At 32.6% G+C, this 20,711-nt stretch overlaps 2 protein-coding genes across 2 annotated transcripts; both read left to right on the top strand.

Annotated features, from left to right (window-relative positions):
* Positions 1–7,274: 7,274 nt before the first annotated feature.
* LOC140052620 (receptor-type tyrosine-protein phosphatase T-like) lies at positions 7,275–14,363 on the top strand. Its single transcript, XM_072098276.1, has 16 exons — positions 7,275–7,579; positions 7,743–7,830; positions 8,075–8,148; positions 8,488–8,524; positions 8,710–8,804; positions 8,931–9,053; positions 9,581–9,726; positions 10,046–10,181; positions 10,444–10,593; positions 10,754–10,853; positions 11,190–11,263; positions 11,653–11,790; positions 12,037–12,159; positions 12,292–12,449; positions 12,853–12,988; positions 13,354–14,363. Exons 1-16 carry the CDS (start codon positions 7,322–7,324, stop codon positions 13,426–13,428), a joined length of 1,911 nt encoding a protein of 636 aa, XP_071954377.1. The 5' UTR covers positions 7,275–7,321; the 3' UTR covers positions 13,429–14,363.
* Positions 14,364–14,655: 292 nt separating this feature from the next.
* Positions 14,656–20,312, top strand: LOC140052574 (scavenger receptor cysteine-rich domain superfamily protein-like). Its single transcript, XM_072098184.1, has 6 exons — positions 14,656–14,722; positions 16,625–16,936; positions 17,250–17,564; positions 18,743–19,054; positions 19,577–19,914; positions 20,178–20,312. Exons 1-6 carry the CDS (start codon positions 14,656–14,658, stop codon positions 20,310–20,312), a joined length of 1,479 nt encoding a protein of 492 aa, XP_071954285.1.
* The last annotated feature ends 399 nt before the right edge of the window (positions 20,313–20,711 follow it).

Raw genomic sequence — 20,711 nt, 5'->3', positions numbered from 1 at the left:
GTTTTGTTTTACAATTATTGCATCATTTTCTCTTCTATATAACAGTTTCATAGCAAATATATACGTTTTCATTGTTATTTAAGTGTTTTTATCTGTTTAAACAGAATGTACAGGGATAACCTATGGTGCAGGATGTAACCAAGAATGTCATTGTAGTTCAAATTGTAGCAACGAAATAGGATGTTCAGGTGGAGCTGCTACATGTAGTGGTGGATATGAGGGAAATAAATGTCTTGGTAAATTTAGTTTGATATGCAAATATAATATTCATACCATTGATCTCAAATTACTGCTGTTATATACGTGACCGATGGTGATAGGCCTACACAATTTGCCCAGTTACAAAACTTACGAAGATTAATTAATTGTAAATAATTTATTGGACTTTTTGTAAAATATTTAAGCTGTAGTTTAATTTTGTTCTCAACATATTTAATTTATATAATGCTATTATTTTTCCTCATTTGCAATATTGCAACATTATCTGGGCAGCCGACTTTACCACTAATATCATGAAAATTCTTAAGTTACAGAAACGAGTTGTAAGAATTATTTCGTTATCCCATTTTATAGCTCATAGTGTAGTGAAGCTTTATTTAAGAAGTTAAACATTCTAAATATTTACGATCTACATAGCTTACAAGTTGTATCCATTATTGATAATGTGAATAATTTATTGCTAAACTCTAACTTTATGTTTTAACTTTATGTTTTTTCAAACATAAAGTAAGTAACATTTATCATCTTAGCAATACCAACAGATCGGAAGTCACATTTACTTGGCTAAAAAGACTAAATTGTTTGTTACAGTACATGGTCCTAAGTTATGTAATAAACTGTCTACAGAAACTACAACAAAAACCTAAACATATTTAATAATATGTTTGGAAACATATTATTTCCAAATAAAATCATAATGTGCCGTAGTTGCATTTGTTAAATGAAATATTTGAAATAGCTATCATTGTTATTAATGATGTCATGCAGTTGTTTTTCCGTTTTTCTGGATTGGTATAAAACAAGTTTTTTTACTTCTGATTCCGATCCCTGAAATAGTTTATATATTATTGTACCATTTAACTTACTGTAAATGCATGCTTGTTTTTCGTGGACTCTTTCAAATAAATGTGGATGAATGAAGGCCATCGTTTCTATCCTGGGAACAATTAAAGACTATATTCTATAACGTATACCTGATTTACTTGATACATGTTCAAGATACATGTTATCAAAGAATATGATCAAACATTAATAAGAGTCAATAAAATACAGCATAATAGCCTAATAATAAATATGATAATATGATACATGATTAGAACTGCATAATTTGTATGCACAATCAAATACACAAATAGAATAGAATAATGATGATTTATTCAATATTTACATTTTTGTTGTTCATTTCCTCCATGTATTTTCTTTCTTTCTTTCATGGAATAGGAATAGACAAATTATTTAACCTAACTAAATATGTATGCACAAAAGAGAAAAAGAACTAACAATGTATTTTTTCTCCAGACCACGTGATATGCGTTGATGGAAAATTTGGTGAGATTTGTCAGTATAGTTGTCACTGTGAAACATCTTCCTCATGCAGCAAAACCACTGGTTACTGCGATAGTGGGGACTGTGCGTATGGATGGGGAGGTAACGATTGCCAGATAGGTGAGTAAATTTTAACATTTAATGTATAATAACTTACCATATTTTTTCTACCAAAAGTGATCAATACCAAAACGTCAATGTACTATCAAGCTTAATCAATGTATCCCTTATACATTACTGTTAAATTTAGCTATTCTAAAACCATTCTATTCATTATTCATTTTTGGTCAATATCCATAGTACATACATAATAATCGAATGACTATAATAACATTTCCAAATAGAGTAAGTAACTAAATGTATTATTCCCCATCCCCGTTACTATATTTTTCTTCTCGACAGGGTTAAGAAGGGTTAATTTAGCTAATTTTTGATTGCTAATTCATGGATATCCAAAACCAGATGCACATTTTAATCACTCCATAATATACGTCGTGTTCATTTCCTCAGCTTTACCGCATTTATTTAAGACAATAACAATTACTGACGTCACAGCCACCAATATGACTGTCTCGTATGGTTGGACTTTTGGTGAAGATTATGGAACTGGACCAGCTTCATCTTATAAAGTGTTATATAAAAGTGAAGAAGAATCAACATTTACAACAATCACAACAACTGATGACGTGTTTACAATTACTGGATTACCGCCAAATCGAACAATTGAGGTGAAAGTTCGTGTTTGTAAGAACATCGACGGACAAGATGTTTGTGGACCAGACAGTCAAGTTGTGACAGAATCAACGATATGTTCAAGTAAGATCAATTGATCAATATATTTATAAACATCAATTAACCATTCATATTCATCATCTGAAAACAAGCATAGAAACCTTTGACAGAAAAATAATTGTGACTAGACTAGAATAATTAACCTTGACAATAAGCTTACATTGTTGCTATTTTGTATTTTTACACTCAAAGGCAAAGGAGGTAACGATACTTTCTTAATTTGGTTAGTTTTTTTTTTATAGCGCCATTGGTTTCTCTACATATTATTGCAGTTTATCCATCCAGTTCTTCATTAACAGTCGCATGGCAGGTGGGTGTTGATTCTGTATTTTCTTCTTCTTTGAATATAACTATGAGAATTACAATTATAGTTATAGCTTTAATTTTTCTCCGCAGGAAATAAATAATGATGCAGAAAAAATACAATGCAACACTTTTCATTATGATGTATGTTGTGAGTCAGATTCAGAATCTAGAACTGTCACTGTCAGTGATGTTACATCGACTACAATTGATGGGTTAACAGCGTGCACGTGGTATACATGTAAAGTACGAATAGAGAACAACGCTGGATTCAAAGGACCATGGAGCAATATTGAAACAACTAAAACTCTCGAAATTGGTAAAAAAAATGTTAAAATTAAATTTTTGTTTAAACATTAACCTTCCAATTGTAGGTGTGGCACACTTTTGGCTGCACTGTGTGTTCCCCAATTTTGTTTTTAATAACATCTTCCGTCTGATTGTGTTGTAACATTGTGTAGATATATGTGACGACCATTTTCCTAACAAAAACCAAAAAAGTGTCTGTCGAGCCGCTTTCGCAACGAGATGACAGTTTGAAGACAACTTGATAGGTTGCATCTTATCTTATCGTATTTGCAATGTATTGTATTACTTTCTATTTCGTTTATAGATTAATCTACCAGATGGGTCAGCAGGCATTACTAACAATCGTTGAATATAATATCAGATTGTTTGTTTATTTTTTTACTAACAGACATATATTGTTATGTATTTCTTAGTTCCGTCCAAAGTTGAAGGACTTACTGATACTTCAGGGCCAGACTACATTTCTTTTTCTTGGAATGAAGTGACAAATGGAAACTGTCCTGTCATATACAACGTAACTTATCAGTTAATAGAATTTGACATGTGTGATAACACTAGTAATGAAGTCATCAATAAAGGTCCAGTTCAAACTGCTTCATACATCTTATCAAATCTGAGTGCGTATTCTCAATATCGAATCCAAGTTACTGCAGTGTCTAATGACGTAGCTGGAGCAGCATCAGATGAACATACAGTACAAACAGAAGAAAGTGGTAGGCAACCCAATGAATACTGTACTTTTATTAACAATATATTACTGCATAGAATACATCTTTCGTCACGATGTCTTGAAGTGGTGATTGGTGAATAATTTAAATAAAAATTCGAGGAGATACACTATACCTTTCTTAATATCATGTTTACTAGACTGTGTTCCTATTCTTTAGGTCATTGGCATCAGTGGCGTATCCAGGATTTTGAAGTCGGGAATTGCCAATTTGCCGACAAAATCAGGGTCATTACGTGTACTGTACACATGCCTAGCCCTACACATCAATTATGTTATAGGATTGCATAGTCATGTTGTCTTATAGGGATAACGATGCAAAATTAAAACCAAATTAAACATTATATGTTAGTATGTTGTATTAATATTACAATAAAGAATGAATTACGAAAATCTGACTTGTAGTTTTCGAAATATAGGTTCTAAAACATCGCCGAAATTGATCGTTTTTAGCCACGAAAGAAGTAAAACAATTTGCGGCCTCAGTCGACGAATCTATTAACTGTGCCATTTTTGGTTAAAATAATTACATATAATTACGTTTTTTAGTAATTTATTTTATATATCACCATTGAAAATATCAATAAAACATGTTATTAAATGCTTATAAAATATATAAATTTGTTTAATTAACGGAATTTGGAAAAATTCATTGCTCTAACTTTGTGTGTAGTAACGATCAGAGAGATTCATGGTACACGCGCGAGAGAAAAGATTCCGCTGCGGGTTCGCATCCACCGATCAATTAAGCCAGAATCCAAAATCATTCAACCGTGGGCAATCCCAATCACGAGAAAGCTCAGCTTTGATTGGCTTACGATGACATCATATCACAAAATGGTGGTTTTGTAGTTGAGCCTCGCGGGCTATTCGGTTCCAAAAATGAAATACATGGATATTTTGTATGGTATGTGTGCTTTTTCTTTAGAAAATTTTAATAATAAAGGACTCATATCGAGAGAAAAAAAAAACGGGTTTTTGGCACTTATAATAAATATATCTTAGAGAAAAAAGCATATGGCATGTGGAACTATATAATCTTAGCGTAGGAACCATACAAATCCCAGGTCATGAGAGGCTCAGCTGCAAAAACAAGGTTGAATAGGGTAAGGTCACCGGACCATTCAAAGACTTTTGAGTAAACAATTTAGCGCGTACGCGTACGGCCGTACGTACGTTCTAGATAATAAGATATTTTGACCACATTTTTTACGTTTTTCGTTAGATGTAATGAAAATAAAAAATAGTTGATCTGAAGGGATCAATGATATGATATGTAAATAAACAAACACTCAAAAGAATTATGTTTACAGTTCAATTATTGTCTGAATAATAGTTTATTCTTATTATCCTAACTCTATTTTTTTCCCCCGGCACCTTTGTTTGCCGACGGACGCGATGATGTGCCGACGAACACGAAATCAGAAGGGGGTCCGGGTATCCACCCCCCCCCCCCAACTGGATACGCCACTGATTGGCATATCATACAGTAAATGCACTATAGTAAACTATTAGTATTAATTCATAGTATGTTGTGATTCTAAAATGTAAAAAAGAAATATGATCTTACTTTAGTTCCAACTGATTCTAAACATTGTCATATGATTTGCAGGAATGTGGTCAGAGGAAAGGTAATATAAAACATCCTAAAATCCACAAAATCCTATAACATGATTATATTAATAATAGTTTCTTCTTTATTTCTTAAAAAAGCTCCTGATAAAGCGCCTAAGATAATGAAAATGTCTGATCAAGAGCCACATTCTTTAACTATATCGTGGTTGGAGATTCCGTGTGGTAGTCGTAATGGTGACATGATATATGAATATTCATTAAAAGACAAGAGTAATGTTGTTATAAAAAGTACTACAAAGTCTAACACAGTGAAAATAGCTGTAAAGCCATGTAATGAATATACTTTTGAAGTTTATGGAAAGAATCAAGATCTAGAAGGACCAAAAACATCTGATATTATTCAAAGTGGCACTGTAGGTAAGAATACTGATCAGGAATGTAGTTTAAATAACTCTATTTGTTTAAAATGTTTTTATTAATTTACTAAGGCCTTCTATACAGTAAACATTGTATTCCATTTAGCTCCGGGAGATCCTGAAAATATCAAAGTAACTCCCGGAAAGGATACAGTTGAAGTTGAATGGGAAGCTCCAACCAGTAATGATTGTACAGTACATAATTATACAGTGACACTGACGTCATCAGGTGGTGGCAAAATTAGCAAAACCGTTAGTGGATCAGTAACGAGTACGAAGTTTACGAGTGATGATGGTATCAAGTCAAACACAGAGTATACCGTTGAGGTCAGTTATAATTATAAACGTACAGACAAAAAATAAATTGTTTAATTGTTTTTACACTTTCACATTTTATTTAGGCAAGTTATCCTGTCACACATTTTTTTGTAGTAAAATGTTTACCAATATTTTCCTGCTGAAACTGATCAGTCAACACTCAAAATATACCTTTCTACAAAAATAAACGTTGGGTTGCCTGATTGTTTTTGCTTGTAGGTGGTGGCGAGTAATGATATGGGTACTTCTGCTGACAATGGAGGTATAAGCGCAGCATATAAGACACAAGTTAGAGGTACGTAAAGACATTAATTTTGTTTTATTCATTTTCTTTATTTTTATAAAATTTGTCCTATGTTTTTTACTTAGTATTGATATTAATTGTTCTATTTATCGACATAATAATATGAAAATAATAATTTCCTCTCTTATTTAGTTGTACTAATATCAGGACTGATAATTGTGTGTTTGGTGATACTACTTGTATTGGTTGTGATATTCAAACGAAGGTAGGACAATATAGGGTTTGTATTGTTTATAATGTAGACTACAATCATTTATTGTTCCATTATATATGTATATCATTAAGTTAATAAAAGCTATATCATTGAGAATCTCTTAGTTTGGACAAGAATTTACAGTAATTTAGTTAATTCATTTTTGATATTCATGTTTTGATTTTTTGTATTGCTAAATGTCTGGCTAAATGAATGAATGCATTAACAATCAAAAATGTATAAAAGTTTGTTGAGCTGGGATGGGAAATAGCAATGATGGTTTAGAGAGCTTATTTTGAATGTGGCATACCTAGTTGCGTAATTGCGTCACCACGAATTTCAATAATATATTCTTTACCTACCACGTAAGCCTAACTTTATTTTTAGTGAATTTGATGCATGTGGAATCTAATTTTTTTTTAATTTCTTTAAATTATTTTATCAGTACAACTTTTAGAAGACTTAACGATACAACTGACAATATTGCTGTACCGAACGTGTTATATAACGCTTACGGACAAGGTATGTATAACAAAATCAAATGCTTCATTATTATACCCCATTCAATAAATTGGAATTATAATTATTCTATAATTAAGTATTCACTTGATTAAATAAATATTATTTATTGTACGTTTCAGCACTGAGAATTGTCACCATGCTATTTGCTCTCACAGCAAGTTATATTAGTAGTATTAAAATGTTTTTGCACATGACCCTTTTTTCACATTATTATTATTATTATCAGCCAAAACTTTAAAAGAAAGAAGAAACAATTTGTAGGATGGGTAAGCCTTACCAAAAAAAACAAAAAAAAAACATGTTTTATCAATTACTAAATGATTTTGTCTACAGATTCCGACGAAAATGAACTTGGAGATGATTCACTTAACCCGAAAATAAATACTCTGAAACCTATGACTTCACTGAAACCTGGTCCAAATCCTATGCCGAAACTTACACCAATACCATCACAGAAATCTGTGTCAAAATCGAAACTAAAAACCCGCTATCAGCCAGTACGTTTGCACGATCTTCAAGGGTACGTCCGCAAACGAAAAGACCACAAAACTGAAACCTTTCAAAAAGAGTTTGACGTGAGTTTAGTTGCTTGGTTAAAATCTATAAAATTGATTGATATTTGTTGTACGGTATATTTTGGTTTTAGGTTCTTTTATAATGACATGTAATGTAACAAACACAATATATTATCTGTAATGTTTATTTTTTATATTACATTTTGCTCCTTTTAAAACATAGGATATTGGATGCCAACTTTTATATCCATGCACCGAAGCTAATAAGTATAACAACACGAATAAGAATAGATTTAGAAACATCTTACCGTGTAAGTTATTATATCTATAACTTTTACAATATGAATTCAGTAAGTGAAATTGTGCATTTTGATAAAATAAATATATTAAGATCGAAACAGTATTACGGTCTGCAGATTAGATAACATTATTATTTTATGATAAAACGTTATTTTAATAATTGTTCTTACATTTATATCATTATTATACGTCAAATGCGTGTCCCGTGATGATACCATTACTGAGTAATACCATTTGGCTTTCTTTTTCTTCTAGATGACCACTCACGTGTGATTCTAAAGGACATTGATGATGGTCAATCCGATTATATTAACGCTTCATATATCAAGGTTAAAACAAAGTTGTTATATATTAACAAGTTATTAATAAGTTTGGATCACTCATTTTTCATAAGACGTTGGATGAATGATCGTGAGATCATGATTCTAATCCAACTCTTGCTACATTTCTTGTATCCTTAGGCAAGATACTTTACTTTCTCCACCCAGGTGTATAAAATGGGTAGCCGGTTAGACACAGCTTTGCGCTGATTACTAGCTGTATTATTGGATTATGTTTCCATACGTGTTTGATAAAAAAAATGACCTGGGTAATAATATGCTATTTAAAGCGTCTTTGAGTATGATTATTCATGAAATAAAGATTTTATTTTAAAATTTATCTTACAGTTTAAAGACAATCCTAAAGCGTACATTGCATCTCAAGGTATTTAAAAAATATTATTATGTATAAATATGCATTTCAAGAATAATTACCGATTTGAATAGAAATGAAATTAAGATATCATACTATTTTACATATTTAAAATACATTTAAAAACGTTTGATGCCATTAAATACATACAGATCCAAATGTTATACATATTAAATGATGCCATTAAATACATACAGGTCCAAATGAAGCAAGCGTGAATGATACTTGGAGAATGGTTTGGCAAGAAAGCAATATCATTGTTATGGTTACAAATCTAGTGGAGAAACATAAGGTAAGGTCACATGATTCACTATTGCCTTTATTCACAGTGGCAACCTATTGCTCTTATTATTGAGTTTATTAAGCTATAACATCCAATTAATATTATGCGTTTATTTGTATATTTTTATTTATGTAGATGAAATGTATACAGTACTGGCCTGAAGCAGGAGAAACAAATAAATATGGTGATATTTTTGTTCAGAATGTAAACGAAAATGTAAATAGAAATTTCACCATTAGGACATTCAGGTTGAAAATAGTAAGTATTTTATTTTTTTATTTCTGTCTTATGGTAACAGTTTCGGATGTGATAATTGGGGTTGCCATACCTCATCTACTCGAGTGTTTCGGCAACATGAAAATACATACAATCCGGAAATCTAACAGAACCCATATAACAGTCGATACTAATTCGATGGTTCACATAATCAGAAAGAGAAAATGAGAGAGTTGCAACATCCACCAGGAGTAACACGTTAAAACAGACCCAGAATCGTGGAGAGGACAGTGCAGTGCGCGTGTGTAGAAGAAGATATGGGTGAACAAGTAAACTCACAGTTTAAAATTTCCTAGTTTAGCCTCGGCTTTACTAGGAAACCTTTGTCTGCGCAAACCTCGAGTTCGGCCGTTTTTGCAAACTTAACGTTTGCTAGTAGACAGGCTTACTATTCTGCATATTGCTGTAAGTATATTGATCTAAAGGTAAATTATACGAATTAGTACCAACTAAATAATGAATTGAAGGTATACCTAAAGATGACTGAATGTTATTATTAACAAAATTAGAACAAAGCAGAGAAATTTGTGCGACATTACCAATTCACCGCATGGGTGGACATACATCTTCCTACATCTCCAGCACCTCTACTTGAGTTTATTTATGAAATAAAAGATGCAAAAACATCTCTTGGTCCAGTGATAGTTCATTGCAGGTAAAGACAAGACTTATTTTAAAGTAGTTGTATATCATTTAAAGAGATTGGAAATACACTAATTTCTATCTTTCTAATAATTATCTTAAAGAATGCTAATATTACCAAATGAAACATTTCCAAATAATTTTTTTGTAGAAAAAAAAACACACGGCAACAAACTTTCAGTTTAAATTACGAATTTTTAAAAACTTGTCGGCAAACTAATTACATATCATTGTCATAGTTCGTTGTTAAAAGTATTATTTAAAAGTATTAAAGGCATTGCAGTGAATATTAATGTGGAAGAGTAAAATGATTTGATTTTTGTTATTATAAGTGATGGCGTTGGACGGACTGGTATAGTAATAACCATTGATGCTATGTTGGACATGGCTGAAGAAAAGGATAAAATCGATGTATACAACTTTGTGAAAGAAATGAGAGAAAACAAGCTTAATATGGTACAAACACAGGTAAGTGAATGTCAACAACTGTAATTGTACAACTAACAATACAAACCACAATACTATATCAATCGATATTCTTTGACAGAGGTATGCCACACTGCCTTTATATCTGTACTAGATCTCTATATTTATGATTTAGATTCTTACGACTATGGCTTGAGTAGTATGTTGTTTTTTTCAGTTACTAGACATTTTTGGAATATTATACAGGTTTATTATTTCTATGTTTGTAGACAATTAAAAAGGAAACCTAAATTGTTCATTTTAGGAACAGTATGTGTTTATTTACGAGACTATTTTGGAGAGTTTATTTTGTGAACCGACTCATATACCAACAGGGGCATTCATGAATTCTTTCAATCAATTGAAAGAAACCAATAGTCGACTTGGAAGAAAACGATTACAGGAACAGCAGAGTGTGAGTAATATATCAATCAACTGCAGTATTCGGATAATATATATTACTAAGGGTTACTATTAAACTGAAATTAGAATACTAATTTATAAAACAACAATAATAAGAAATAATGTTGTGATGCTTTTTCCCAAAAAAATGTCGATTGTTTTTTTTATTAAAGGTCCTGGATGCGCTGTCACCGCTTCCATCGCCTGATGCAACTCGCATAGGTACTAAGTATGCAAACGTCAATAAGAACAGATATCCACGTATAGTACCGTGTACGTATCAATAAAATTCAATTCAATATTTATTTCAAATCGATTAACATTTCTTGTGATTTTCAAATTATTTGTGAAATTAAAACAGATTGAAAAAGAAAGAAATGTCTACAAATGGTAATTCAATTTCTTGGTGGTGATGTCCATAATCTTGATAATAATGATGATAAACTTATACCTGCATTATATTTTGTTGATCAAAAAACAAGATAATGATAATGAGGATTACGACTGATGCTGAATAATAATGATGATTATGATATTCATAATCTAGCCCACTGGGGATTAATGTGGTGAAGATGGCAAATTATTGTACAGTTTTATTTTATATTTCAGTGGACAATGCGATACCTTTTCTATTATCTACAGATGGGGATCGTAACGATTATATTAATGCTTCGTTTTGTAAAGTAAGTATATCTTAATGGAAGAGAGACATTCAGTGACCCAACTTAATGACTACAGAATGTATTTTATTTATATAATGTATTTCAGTACACACTTTTATTTGGAACCTTAGTTGTATATTGGCCACTGAATACAACTGTTTGAGTAAATGTAAACATTCTACACGGAAAAAACAATATTTGAACGTCGTGAAAATGTATAAATAATAAGCACAACATAAATAAGCACTTTTTATATCTTCAATTTATTTATCCAACACTACACAGTGCAGTGTTACAACATTATGGCGTTTTAATGTATCAATATAATCTAAATGTCTTGAACATCATCTGTAGTATTGTTAATGTAAGATAATTGATCAGATACGAGCCTATCATGTTATATCATATAGGGCTACGGACTACAAGATAATAAGTATGTTGTGACGCAAGCACCGATGCCAAACACAGTGTCGGACTTTTGGAGATTAATTTATGAATATAATTTGCATACCATTGTAATGTTAAACAACGAAGACACCAATGATAAGGTAATAAATATAAACATGTATTTTTAGAAAGGTTTTTATAAAGGCATTGCAAAAATGAGGTTATTTTCTAAATCAATAGATAGATTAACACAAGACCATTGCTTTCTATATGGAATTATATCATGTTTGTTGTTTTATGTCGACTATCATTCTTCCCAGAATAATAATATTTATTACATAATATTATTTATTGTATTTATTTTTCTATTTTGTAATTTGAATAAATTAGTATATTTATTTATTCAGACGATCGGTGCTTATTTTCCACAAGAGTTTAATGTTAAAACAATCGTCGGCCCCTTTATTGTTCAACTTGTTTCAAGCGAACACCATGGTTGTATCATAAAACGAACATTGCATTTATCAAAGGTAGGCCTACCCATTGGATGCGTATTGCATTTACTGTTTAAGTATTATCTAACTATCCAAGTAAATGTTAAACATTTTCTTACACCTGGTTGCTTTAAATTTTATTTTCTAACAATATTTTTATTTCCCAAGATTAAACAAAAGCGTCGGGAAATACATCATTTTCAATATTGTGATTGGCCTAATAATTCAGGAAAGCCTACTTCAGTGGAATCTTTTTTGCAACTACGATCCGATGTTGATAAGTGTAAACGAATGAATCAACACAACATCGTTGCTGTTCATTGTTTGTAAGTGTCAAACAAGAATAATAATAAAAAAAAACAACAAATAAACTATTAAATAATTATTACAAGCGGGCCAAATTACTTCAACAACTGAAAGATCTTTTAATTAGGACCTTAATGTGGATGGAGCCGAATGATATTTGACTATAGTATAAGTAACGCCATCAACAAGTGCGCATACAAGATTTTGAATATCTGTTAATAATATAAATAAAGTAATAAGTAAATAATTGTGTAATTGGTTGACTTTGCGCCTTTAAAGACCTTTGTGTACAATATTGTTTAATTTCCTATTTCGATACGGCAAAAGCATTTAGAAATGGGATGTTGCTAAATCAGTCATCAGTCATGCACTGCATTGATGGTTTGAAATATTATGATAAATGTTCTTTGCATTCACCCACAGAGATGGCAGGAGTCGATGTGGATACTTCTGCGCAGTAGACTCGATCATTCAGATGATTAATGAAGAAGCCATCGTTGACGTCTTTCAGAATATCAAACGGATTAAAAGTACTTGTCCGTCTTTGATAAAGTCTAAGGTAATATTACTAAATACTAATGACGAATGATGACAAACAAATTTCCGATCGTGATGACATCAATGAAGACTTTTATTAACAGTGATGGTAAATGTGGGAGCGTGGGGAGTGTTGTTAATGTTAGAATGATAAATTATGTATCCACACCAGGCATTAACATGGCATGGGATTGTAAAAGGAATATTCATGTAACGATAACAATGTCAAATGACTACCGTGATGATAAGATTTTAATATGGATGACAACGAAAAGAATAACAATGGAAGTTGATGATAATAGCTAATGTTACATTTACTTTACAATTGATGGTAACGATGTATTTGTAATGACATGGCCTATAGATAATGTTACGTTTACTTTACAGGAGCAATACAAGTCATGCTACGAGACGGCACAGTACTACCTTGATTCGTTCGAAACCTATGGAAACTTCCAATAACAACTAATTAGAATTTTAAAAAGAATCATGATTGTATAATACCGTTTGTATTATCGACTATCAATAACAATATTTTAAGATATTAATATTCCAATGTTTTAAAGCAACACTACTATCAAATTGAAATTATTAAATTCAGTACAGTACTTTTTACAAGATAGTACTCGTAATTGTTACAAGCAAGGTTAAATGGTTGCTATAGTGTTGTTAGATGATAGTAATATCTATATAATAGTCTCAAGCAAGGTTAAATGGTAGATGATAGTAGAATCTATAGTAAAGCAGTAGTAAACAGTAAAACCCAAGTTTAATAGTTCTTCTACTGTATATTCACACTATAACATAACAATTATTATTTTTTAAGGTAGAATGTATTATCTAGAACTTTAATAACGAAACAAATTAAGATATTTCAAATCTCATCCCAACTTCTGGCTTGCATATGGTAGAAATATGTTGTCAGTAAATCGTCTGTTACATACGCAAGCATACCCAGACAACGTAACGTCTGTAATACTTTTGTATTGGATCAAAAAAACATAAATTCAATATCATCTTAAAATGAGTTGCTTGCTTTGAACAGCAACATCAGTTATAGCCATGCGACATAGACATTGATTATTATGTCATATCATCAAATGGAACTAAATATTTTATATAAATTCCATATTATTTTTTAACAATGGTTAATGTTTGAATGATTAGTATATAAATGCGTCTCTTTTTTTATCAACATTGTTAGTATATATTTATATTATATTATAATTATAACGCTTTACTTGTATGATCACAAGGAAATTTTGTGGAAACTCGATGGTTTCAATGTAGTATCCAATGATATCCGCTTATCAAGAGCAGCCAAGTGTTAGTAGAGGAGGTAGCTGTAACAATATCAAATTATAGTTCCTAGCATTTAATGCCACGTTTTTAATATAGTACCGTAACCAATATCAAATTATTATAGTTCCTGGTGTATATTACTTTTCGTGTCATTAAAATAAAACAAAATATAGAATAAGCAATAAGTGTGTTAATTCTAAAAACTTCCTCTACATAAGTATTGCCTAGGCCACTATAGTATTGGTAATCTTTAGCAATACTCACTTTCGATCAAATATCAATTCTCATCACATTTATCCTATCGCTCCCGCACCTCCTGTCAGAACATTACGAAATATTAGTTGAATTGGAGGACAATTTGAGCACATCATGTCACCCCTAGGGACTATGTCGGCATTCAGAATTATTTGTGTGGGCTTTTCCATTATTGTTATGCTTGATGCGGTAAAAACAGGTAAGTTTGTGTGAGCTTTTCCATTATTGTTATGCTTGATGTGGTAAAAACAGGTAAGTTTGTGTGGGCTTTTCCATTATTGTTATGCTTGATGTGGTAAAAACAGGTAAGTTTGTGTGAGCTTTTCTATTATTGTTATGCTTGATGCGGTAAAAACAGGTAAGTTTGTGTGAGCTTTTCCATTATTGTTATGCTTGATGTGGTAAAAACAGGTAAGTTTGTGTGGGCTTTTCCATTATTGTTATGCTTGATGTGGTAAAAACAGGTAAGTTTGTGTGGGCTTTTCCATTATTGTTATGCTTGATGTGGTAAAAACAGGTAAGTTTGTGTGGGCTTTTCTATTATTGTTATGCTTGAGACGGTAAAAACAGGTAAGTTTGTGTGGGCTTTTCCATTATTGTTATGCTTGATGTGGTAAAAACAGGTAAGTTTGTGTGGGCTTTTCCATTATTGTTATGCTTGATGCGGTAAAAACAGGTAAGTTTGTGTGGGCTTTTCTATTATTGTTATGCTTGATGTGGTAAAAACAGGTAAGTTTGTGTGGGCTTTTCTATTATTGTTATGCTTGATGCGGTAAAAACAGGTAAGTTTGTGTGGGCTTTTCCATTATTGTTATTTGTGTGAGCTTTTCCATTATTGTTATTTGTGTGAGCTTTTCCATTATTGTTATTTGTGTGAGCTTTTCCATTATTGTTATTTGTGTGGGCTTTTCCATTATTGTTATTTGTGTGGGCTTTTCCATTATTGTTATTTGTGTGAGCTTTTCCATTATTGTTATTTGTGTGAGCTTTTCCATTATTGTTATTTGTGTGGGCTTTTCCATTATTGTTATTTGTGTGAGCTTTTCCATTATTGTTATTTGTGTGAGCTTTTCTATTATTGTTATGCTTGATGCGGTAAAAACAGGTAAGTTTGTGTGAGCTTTTCCATTATTGTTATGCTTGATGCGGTAAAAACAGGTAAGTTTGTGTGAGCTTTTCCATTATTGTTATGCTTGATGCGGTAAAAACAGGTAAGTTTGTGTGGGCTTTTCTATTATTGTTATGCTTGATGCGGTAAAAACAGGTAAGTTTGTGTGGGCTTTTCTATTATTGTTATGCTTGATGTGGTAAAAACAGGTAAGTTTGTGTGAGCTTTTCCATTATTGTTATGCTTGATGCGGTAAAAACAGGTAAGTTTGTGTGGGCTTTTCTATTATTGTTATGCTTGATGCGGTAAAAACAGGTAAGTTTGTGTGGGCTTTTCTATTATTGTTATGCTTGATGCGGTAAAAACAGGTAAGTTTGTGTGGGCTTTTCTATTATTGTTATGCTTGATGCGGTAAAAACAGGTAAGTTTGTGTGGGCTTTTCTATTATTGTTATGCTTGATGCGGTAAAAACAGGTAAGTTTGTGTGGGCTTTTCTATTATTGTTATGCTTGATGCGGTAAAAACAGGTAAGTTTGTGTGGGCTTTTCTATTATTGTTATGCTTGATGCGGTAAAAACAGGTAAGTTTGTGTGGGCTTTTCCATTATTGTTATGCTTGATGCGGTAAAAACAGGTAAGTTTAGTGTGTATAGTTAGCTAGTTTAATCAAAGATTCTAAACATAAATTTAAACCTATTACACGAGTAATTATATTTGTTCAATTGTTTTCTGGGGCCTTATTTGCGTTTAAGATTGTTTTAAAATATGCCTACTATAATAGGTGACTGTTATTAGATATTGTAAACCAAACAATGGACACTTTTACACACACAGTGTAGGTTATATCTAATGATTGTTAGATTATTACTTACTAACAATTCTATTATTACAGTATTTTGAATATTGGTATTATACTTAGTGAAAATTTGAAATAAAAAAGTATCAACAATATTTATACGTGAGTGCAATATGTTAATGTTTTTTTAAAACCAAGATATTCGTCTCGTTGGCGGGTCAGGCCAATATGAAGGACGTGTTGAGATCTACTACAACGGCGAATGGGGAACGATTTGTGACGATTTCTGGGATATACATGATGCGACAGTAGTATGCCGTCAGCTAGGGTATTTATACGCTACTGGAGCTCCAGGTTCTGCCGCATATGGTGAAGGGAATGCTGCCTCACCCATCCTGCTTGATAATGTAGCGTGTTCTGGATCAGAGAGCAATATCCTTGATTGTAGCAGCCGTGGTTTGAATGTACACGATTGCGGTCATTCTGAAGATGCTGGCGTGATTTGTAATTGTAAGATAATACTCTGAACTACTTATAGTATTTAGTAATGTAAGATGGTCACAAATATTGTATTATGATATGACACCAAAGGAAATCTAACGATAACAAAATTAGAAAAGGTCTGGCTCAACATACTGCCATACAAATATCTGCACATATTTAATATTTTGAATTGGTAATATTTTTTTTCAGAATCGGAATTATAATTTTATAAAAAAGTTTCATTTTGTGTGTATGTATAACATATAAATTTGAAATCATGACAAACGAAGTTAGTGTTCCAGTAACTTTTGATAATTAATGATTTTTTTTTTAAACCAAGATGTTCGTCTCGTTGGTGGGTCAGACCAATATGAAGGACGTGTTGAAATCTACTACAACGGCGAATGGGGAACGATTTGTGACGATTTCTGGGATATACATGATGCGACAGTAGTATGCCGTCAGCTAGGGTATGTAGATGCTACTCAGGCTCCAAATGGTGCCACATATGGTGAAGGGAATGCTGGCTCACCCATCCTGCTTGATAATGTAGCGTGTTCTGGATCAGAGAGCAATATCCTTGATTGTGACAACAATGGTTTGAATGTACATGATTGTAGTCATAAAGAAGACGCTGGCGTGGTTTGCGGAATTTGTAAGAAAATCTTTTTATAAATATAGATATACTAGCAATAATACCCGCCCCAGGGCGGGTTTCAAAATTAGTGTTGAGAAGCCTTCTCAGTACATAAAGCCCGATGCACTATATACTCATCAACCTCCATCTTTCTTCAATAACACCCCACACTCTTTTTGAAAAAAAAACAAACAAATTCAATTAAACGTTAGCTTCAAAATGAGTGGGGTCTGATAGGCCTATGGTTTAAGTACGTTGTAATCTGTGTAAATGAATAGGTGTCATATTGGCTGATAATTAAAATATCTCATTTTGATACTGCGGTCCCCCAGCCTTCTTTCTTCTTTTACCATCCCAGCCACAATCAACAAACTCCTCTCCTGAAGAGTTCAAATGTAGTAATCTTCCTAGTACAATTAAAATCATAGGCTACTTCATTACGCCAGTATTTTCGCTCCTCCTCCCCCTCCCAACACACCCCAGATACTGGGTGATGTGTTTAAGATAGTTCCAGTACAAATAATGTTAGCCATCACTCCCAACCCATAATCAAAACATTCCGTTCCAGTACAGTTTCAGTCATGGTGATAGGCCTACATCCCCACCCCAAACTCCCATCCCCTTCCCAGTGATAATTAAAATACTTTAATAATTTCCTACCACATTTCTGGTCAATTTGATAGCCTACTACCCCTAGCCTAAGCAAAATCCCACTATACCCTGAACCCCAACTCTCACACCCTATCTCCCAACCCTCCACCCCCTCTCCAACCAAATCCCCGGACTTTTTTTTAATGAAGTTTAAAACCTTCCCAGTACAATTGCGATCATTTTGATAACCCATATGTATGGTTACATGCAGGAACAGAAATTTGTATAACGAACAAACATCAAAAGTGGGCCATTTTGACCACATTTCAGCCCCTAACTTGGATCCAAGATGGTGGATGATGTTCAAATGTAGTTTAGAACCTTCCCGGTACAATTGCGGTAATTTTGATGCTCAATATGTAAGGTTACGTGCAGTAACACAAATTTGTATAACGAAAAAACAAACAAACAAACAAACAAACTCTCTCACTTATAATATAGATGTAGGGCAAAACAGATAATAATGTTCCGACATGTATTCGTATAGACCTATTCATCCAATGATTGCCACATAATACATTTACAATGTTTGTTTTTTCCTACAGCTACCCTTCGATTTAGAGGAGGCACCCTGGAAAGCGAGGGCCGTATTGAAGTATTTAAGGACGGTCAATGGGGTACGGTTTGCGATAACGAATGGGACCAGAAAGATGCAAAAGTCGTCTGTCGTCAATTAGACTACCCGGATGCTCTTTCTGCCGTGACTGGATCTAAATTTGGTGAAGGAGTCGGTCCGATCCACTTCACTAGTGTTCAATGTACTGGTACTGAGCCACGATTACATCTGTGTGGCCATAGTGTTCTGACGTCATCGTGCGGACACCAAAATGATGCTGGAGTCCGCTGTATGCCAAAAGGTTTGTAACACCTTGCTCAAATTGTATGTATTAATGCTATTGATTCCAATCATTCTTCCAATCAAGTAAATATTTTATATTTTTCTCGTTTAAATGAGGTCGCTTTCGACAACATCAAGCATGATCATAATGGGTTTTTTTTCTTTTAAAAAATGAAATAATAAATGCTCAATTTTAACAATTAGTTTACTGAAGCTGTTTTGACATAATTTACGATACGTTGTCTATGTCTACATAATTATAGGTAATCGTTGTTTGATCTCAAAATCCACAAACAAATCAGGAGATTAGAAATAAATTAATGTTTTACACTATTTTCAAAATATTAAAGGCCTTAGTGAACGGAAGAAATTCCCTCTCTGTGTTGGTAAAACTATACATTTAGGAATGTAACAGACTCACTATTAAACGACAGTAAACATAAAATAATGAAACAAAATACTGAATACAGTGGAATGTTAAGTTGTTTACGTGGACAGTTTTTGTTTAATCAAGTGTTAACTGTTAATTAATATCTTGTAGTTCGTCTTGCTGGAAGTACCACAGCTTTAGAGGGCCGTGTCGAGATATTTTACCAGGGTAAATGGGGGACAATCTGTGATGATTCATGGGGTGTTCAAGATGCCACCGTTGTCTGCAATTCTTTGTTGTACACAGGCCTCAGCGAAGCACTAATTGGTACAGATTTTGGGCAGGAATCTGGGCAGGGATCTGGTGATATTTTGCTGGATAATGTTGCATGTGTTGGTACAGAGACTGGTCTGAATCAATGTCCATCAAATGGTATTGGAATTCACGACTGCGACCCTAATAGTGAAGCTGGTGTTCGATGTTCTTTGCATGGTAAATATATCATTAGGGTGTATTTTGCCATAGTATTAATTATTTTCACAATTTATTAAATATATTATTTTTACAAAATTATGCTTCTGAAGACCATGGCACGCACAAATAACACTAATCCAATGACAAACTATGACTATGATACTTTTTAAAAATATTTTACTTCCTTTTAAAAGAAAAAAAAACCCGAAAATAATATGCTAATGTTAAAACAAACAAAATAACTTAAAAATAAATTACTTTTTAGATGGAATCCTTGATCTAACCGTTATGTGTCCAGATCCAACCGTGGACATTGATTCTACGATGGAATCAACCATGTTTGGTGGTTATACCACTTTTCCTGACAAAACTACTGATATCGTACTTGGAAGAGAAAGCGATACAGGAACTGGGTTATATGGAAGAGCAGTAAATTGGAATGATGGTGGCTTGGTTCCTTCTGGAACGATGTTCCCGGACCAATCAACTGTAAGAACACGAGTTACGTCAAGTGTACATTCCATAACAATTGATATTCTTGTGTCAGACGCTGAAAAAGTCGGTGCTTTCTTTGCCACTGCAACTAAAGATTCAATATCTCAACACATACCTTTCATCATATTGTCTAAAAATGGTGAGATATGTTTTTGTAATAGATTAGTAGAAATATAAATGAGTGGAGGCAGGTGGGTATAATATAATTAACTACTCGCAACATTTGTTGATATTTTCCAGCTCCGAATTTTATTATCTTGTAACTTCGACAACTTATTATATTATATTTCCAGCTGACGTCACTCCCCAACGTCGATCTATTACCGTTAGTATTGGT

Source organism: Antedon mediterranea, chromosome 6 (assembly GCF_964355755.1).
Source record: "Antedon mediterranea chromosome 6, ecAntMedi1.1, whole genome shotgun sequence".
In the NCBI taxonomy this organism is placed as follows: domain Eukaryota; kingdom Metazoa; phylum Echinodermata; class Crinoidea; order Comatulida; family Antedonidae; genus Antedon; species Antedon mediterranea.
Note: the sequence above shows the minus strand (reverse complement) of the source record. Positions and strands in the feature narration are given on the sequence as shown.

Bases quoted from the DNA above. Each gene is read 5' to 3' on its own strand.
- LOC140052620 (XM_072098276.1), top strand. From the start codon at position 7,322: ATGATTTTGTCTACAGATTCCGACGAAAATGAACTTGGAGATGATTCA. The intron at 11,791-12,036 runs GTAATAAATATA...TTATTTATTCAG, and splicing joins ACGAAGACACCAATGATAAG to ACGATCGGTGCTTATTTTCC. The intron at 12,450-12,852 runs GTAAGTGTCAAA...ATTCACCCACAG, and splicing joins ATCGTTGCTGTTCATTGTTT to AGATGGCAGGAGTCGATGTG.
- LOC140052574 (XM_072098184.1), top strand. From the start codon at position 14,656: ATGTCGGCATTCAGAATTATTTGTGTGGGCTTTTCCATTATTGTTATG. The intron at 17,565-18,742 runs GTAAGAAAATCT...TTTTTCCTACAG, and splicing joins TGGCGTGGTTTGCGGAATTT to CTACCCTTCGATTTAGAGGA. The intron at 19,055-19,576 runs GTTTGTAACACC...AATATCTTGTAG, and splicing joins AGTCCGCTGTATGCCAAAAG to TTCGTCTTGCTGGAAGTACC.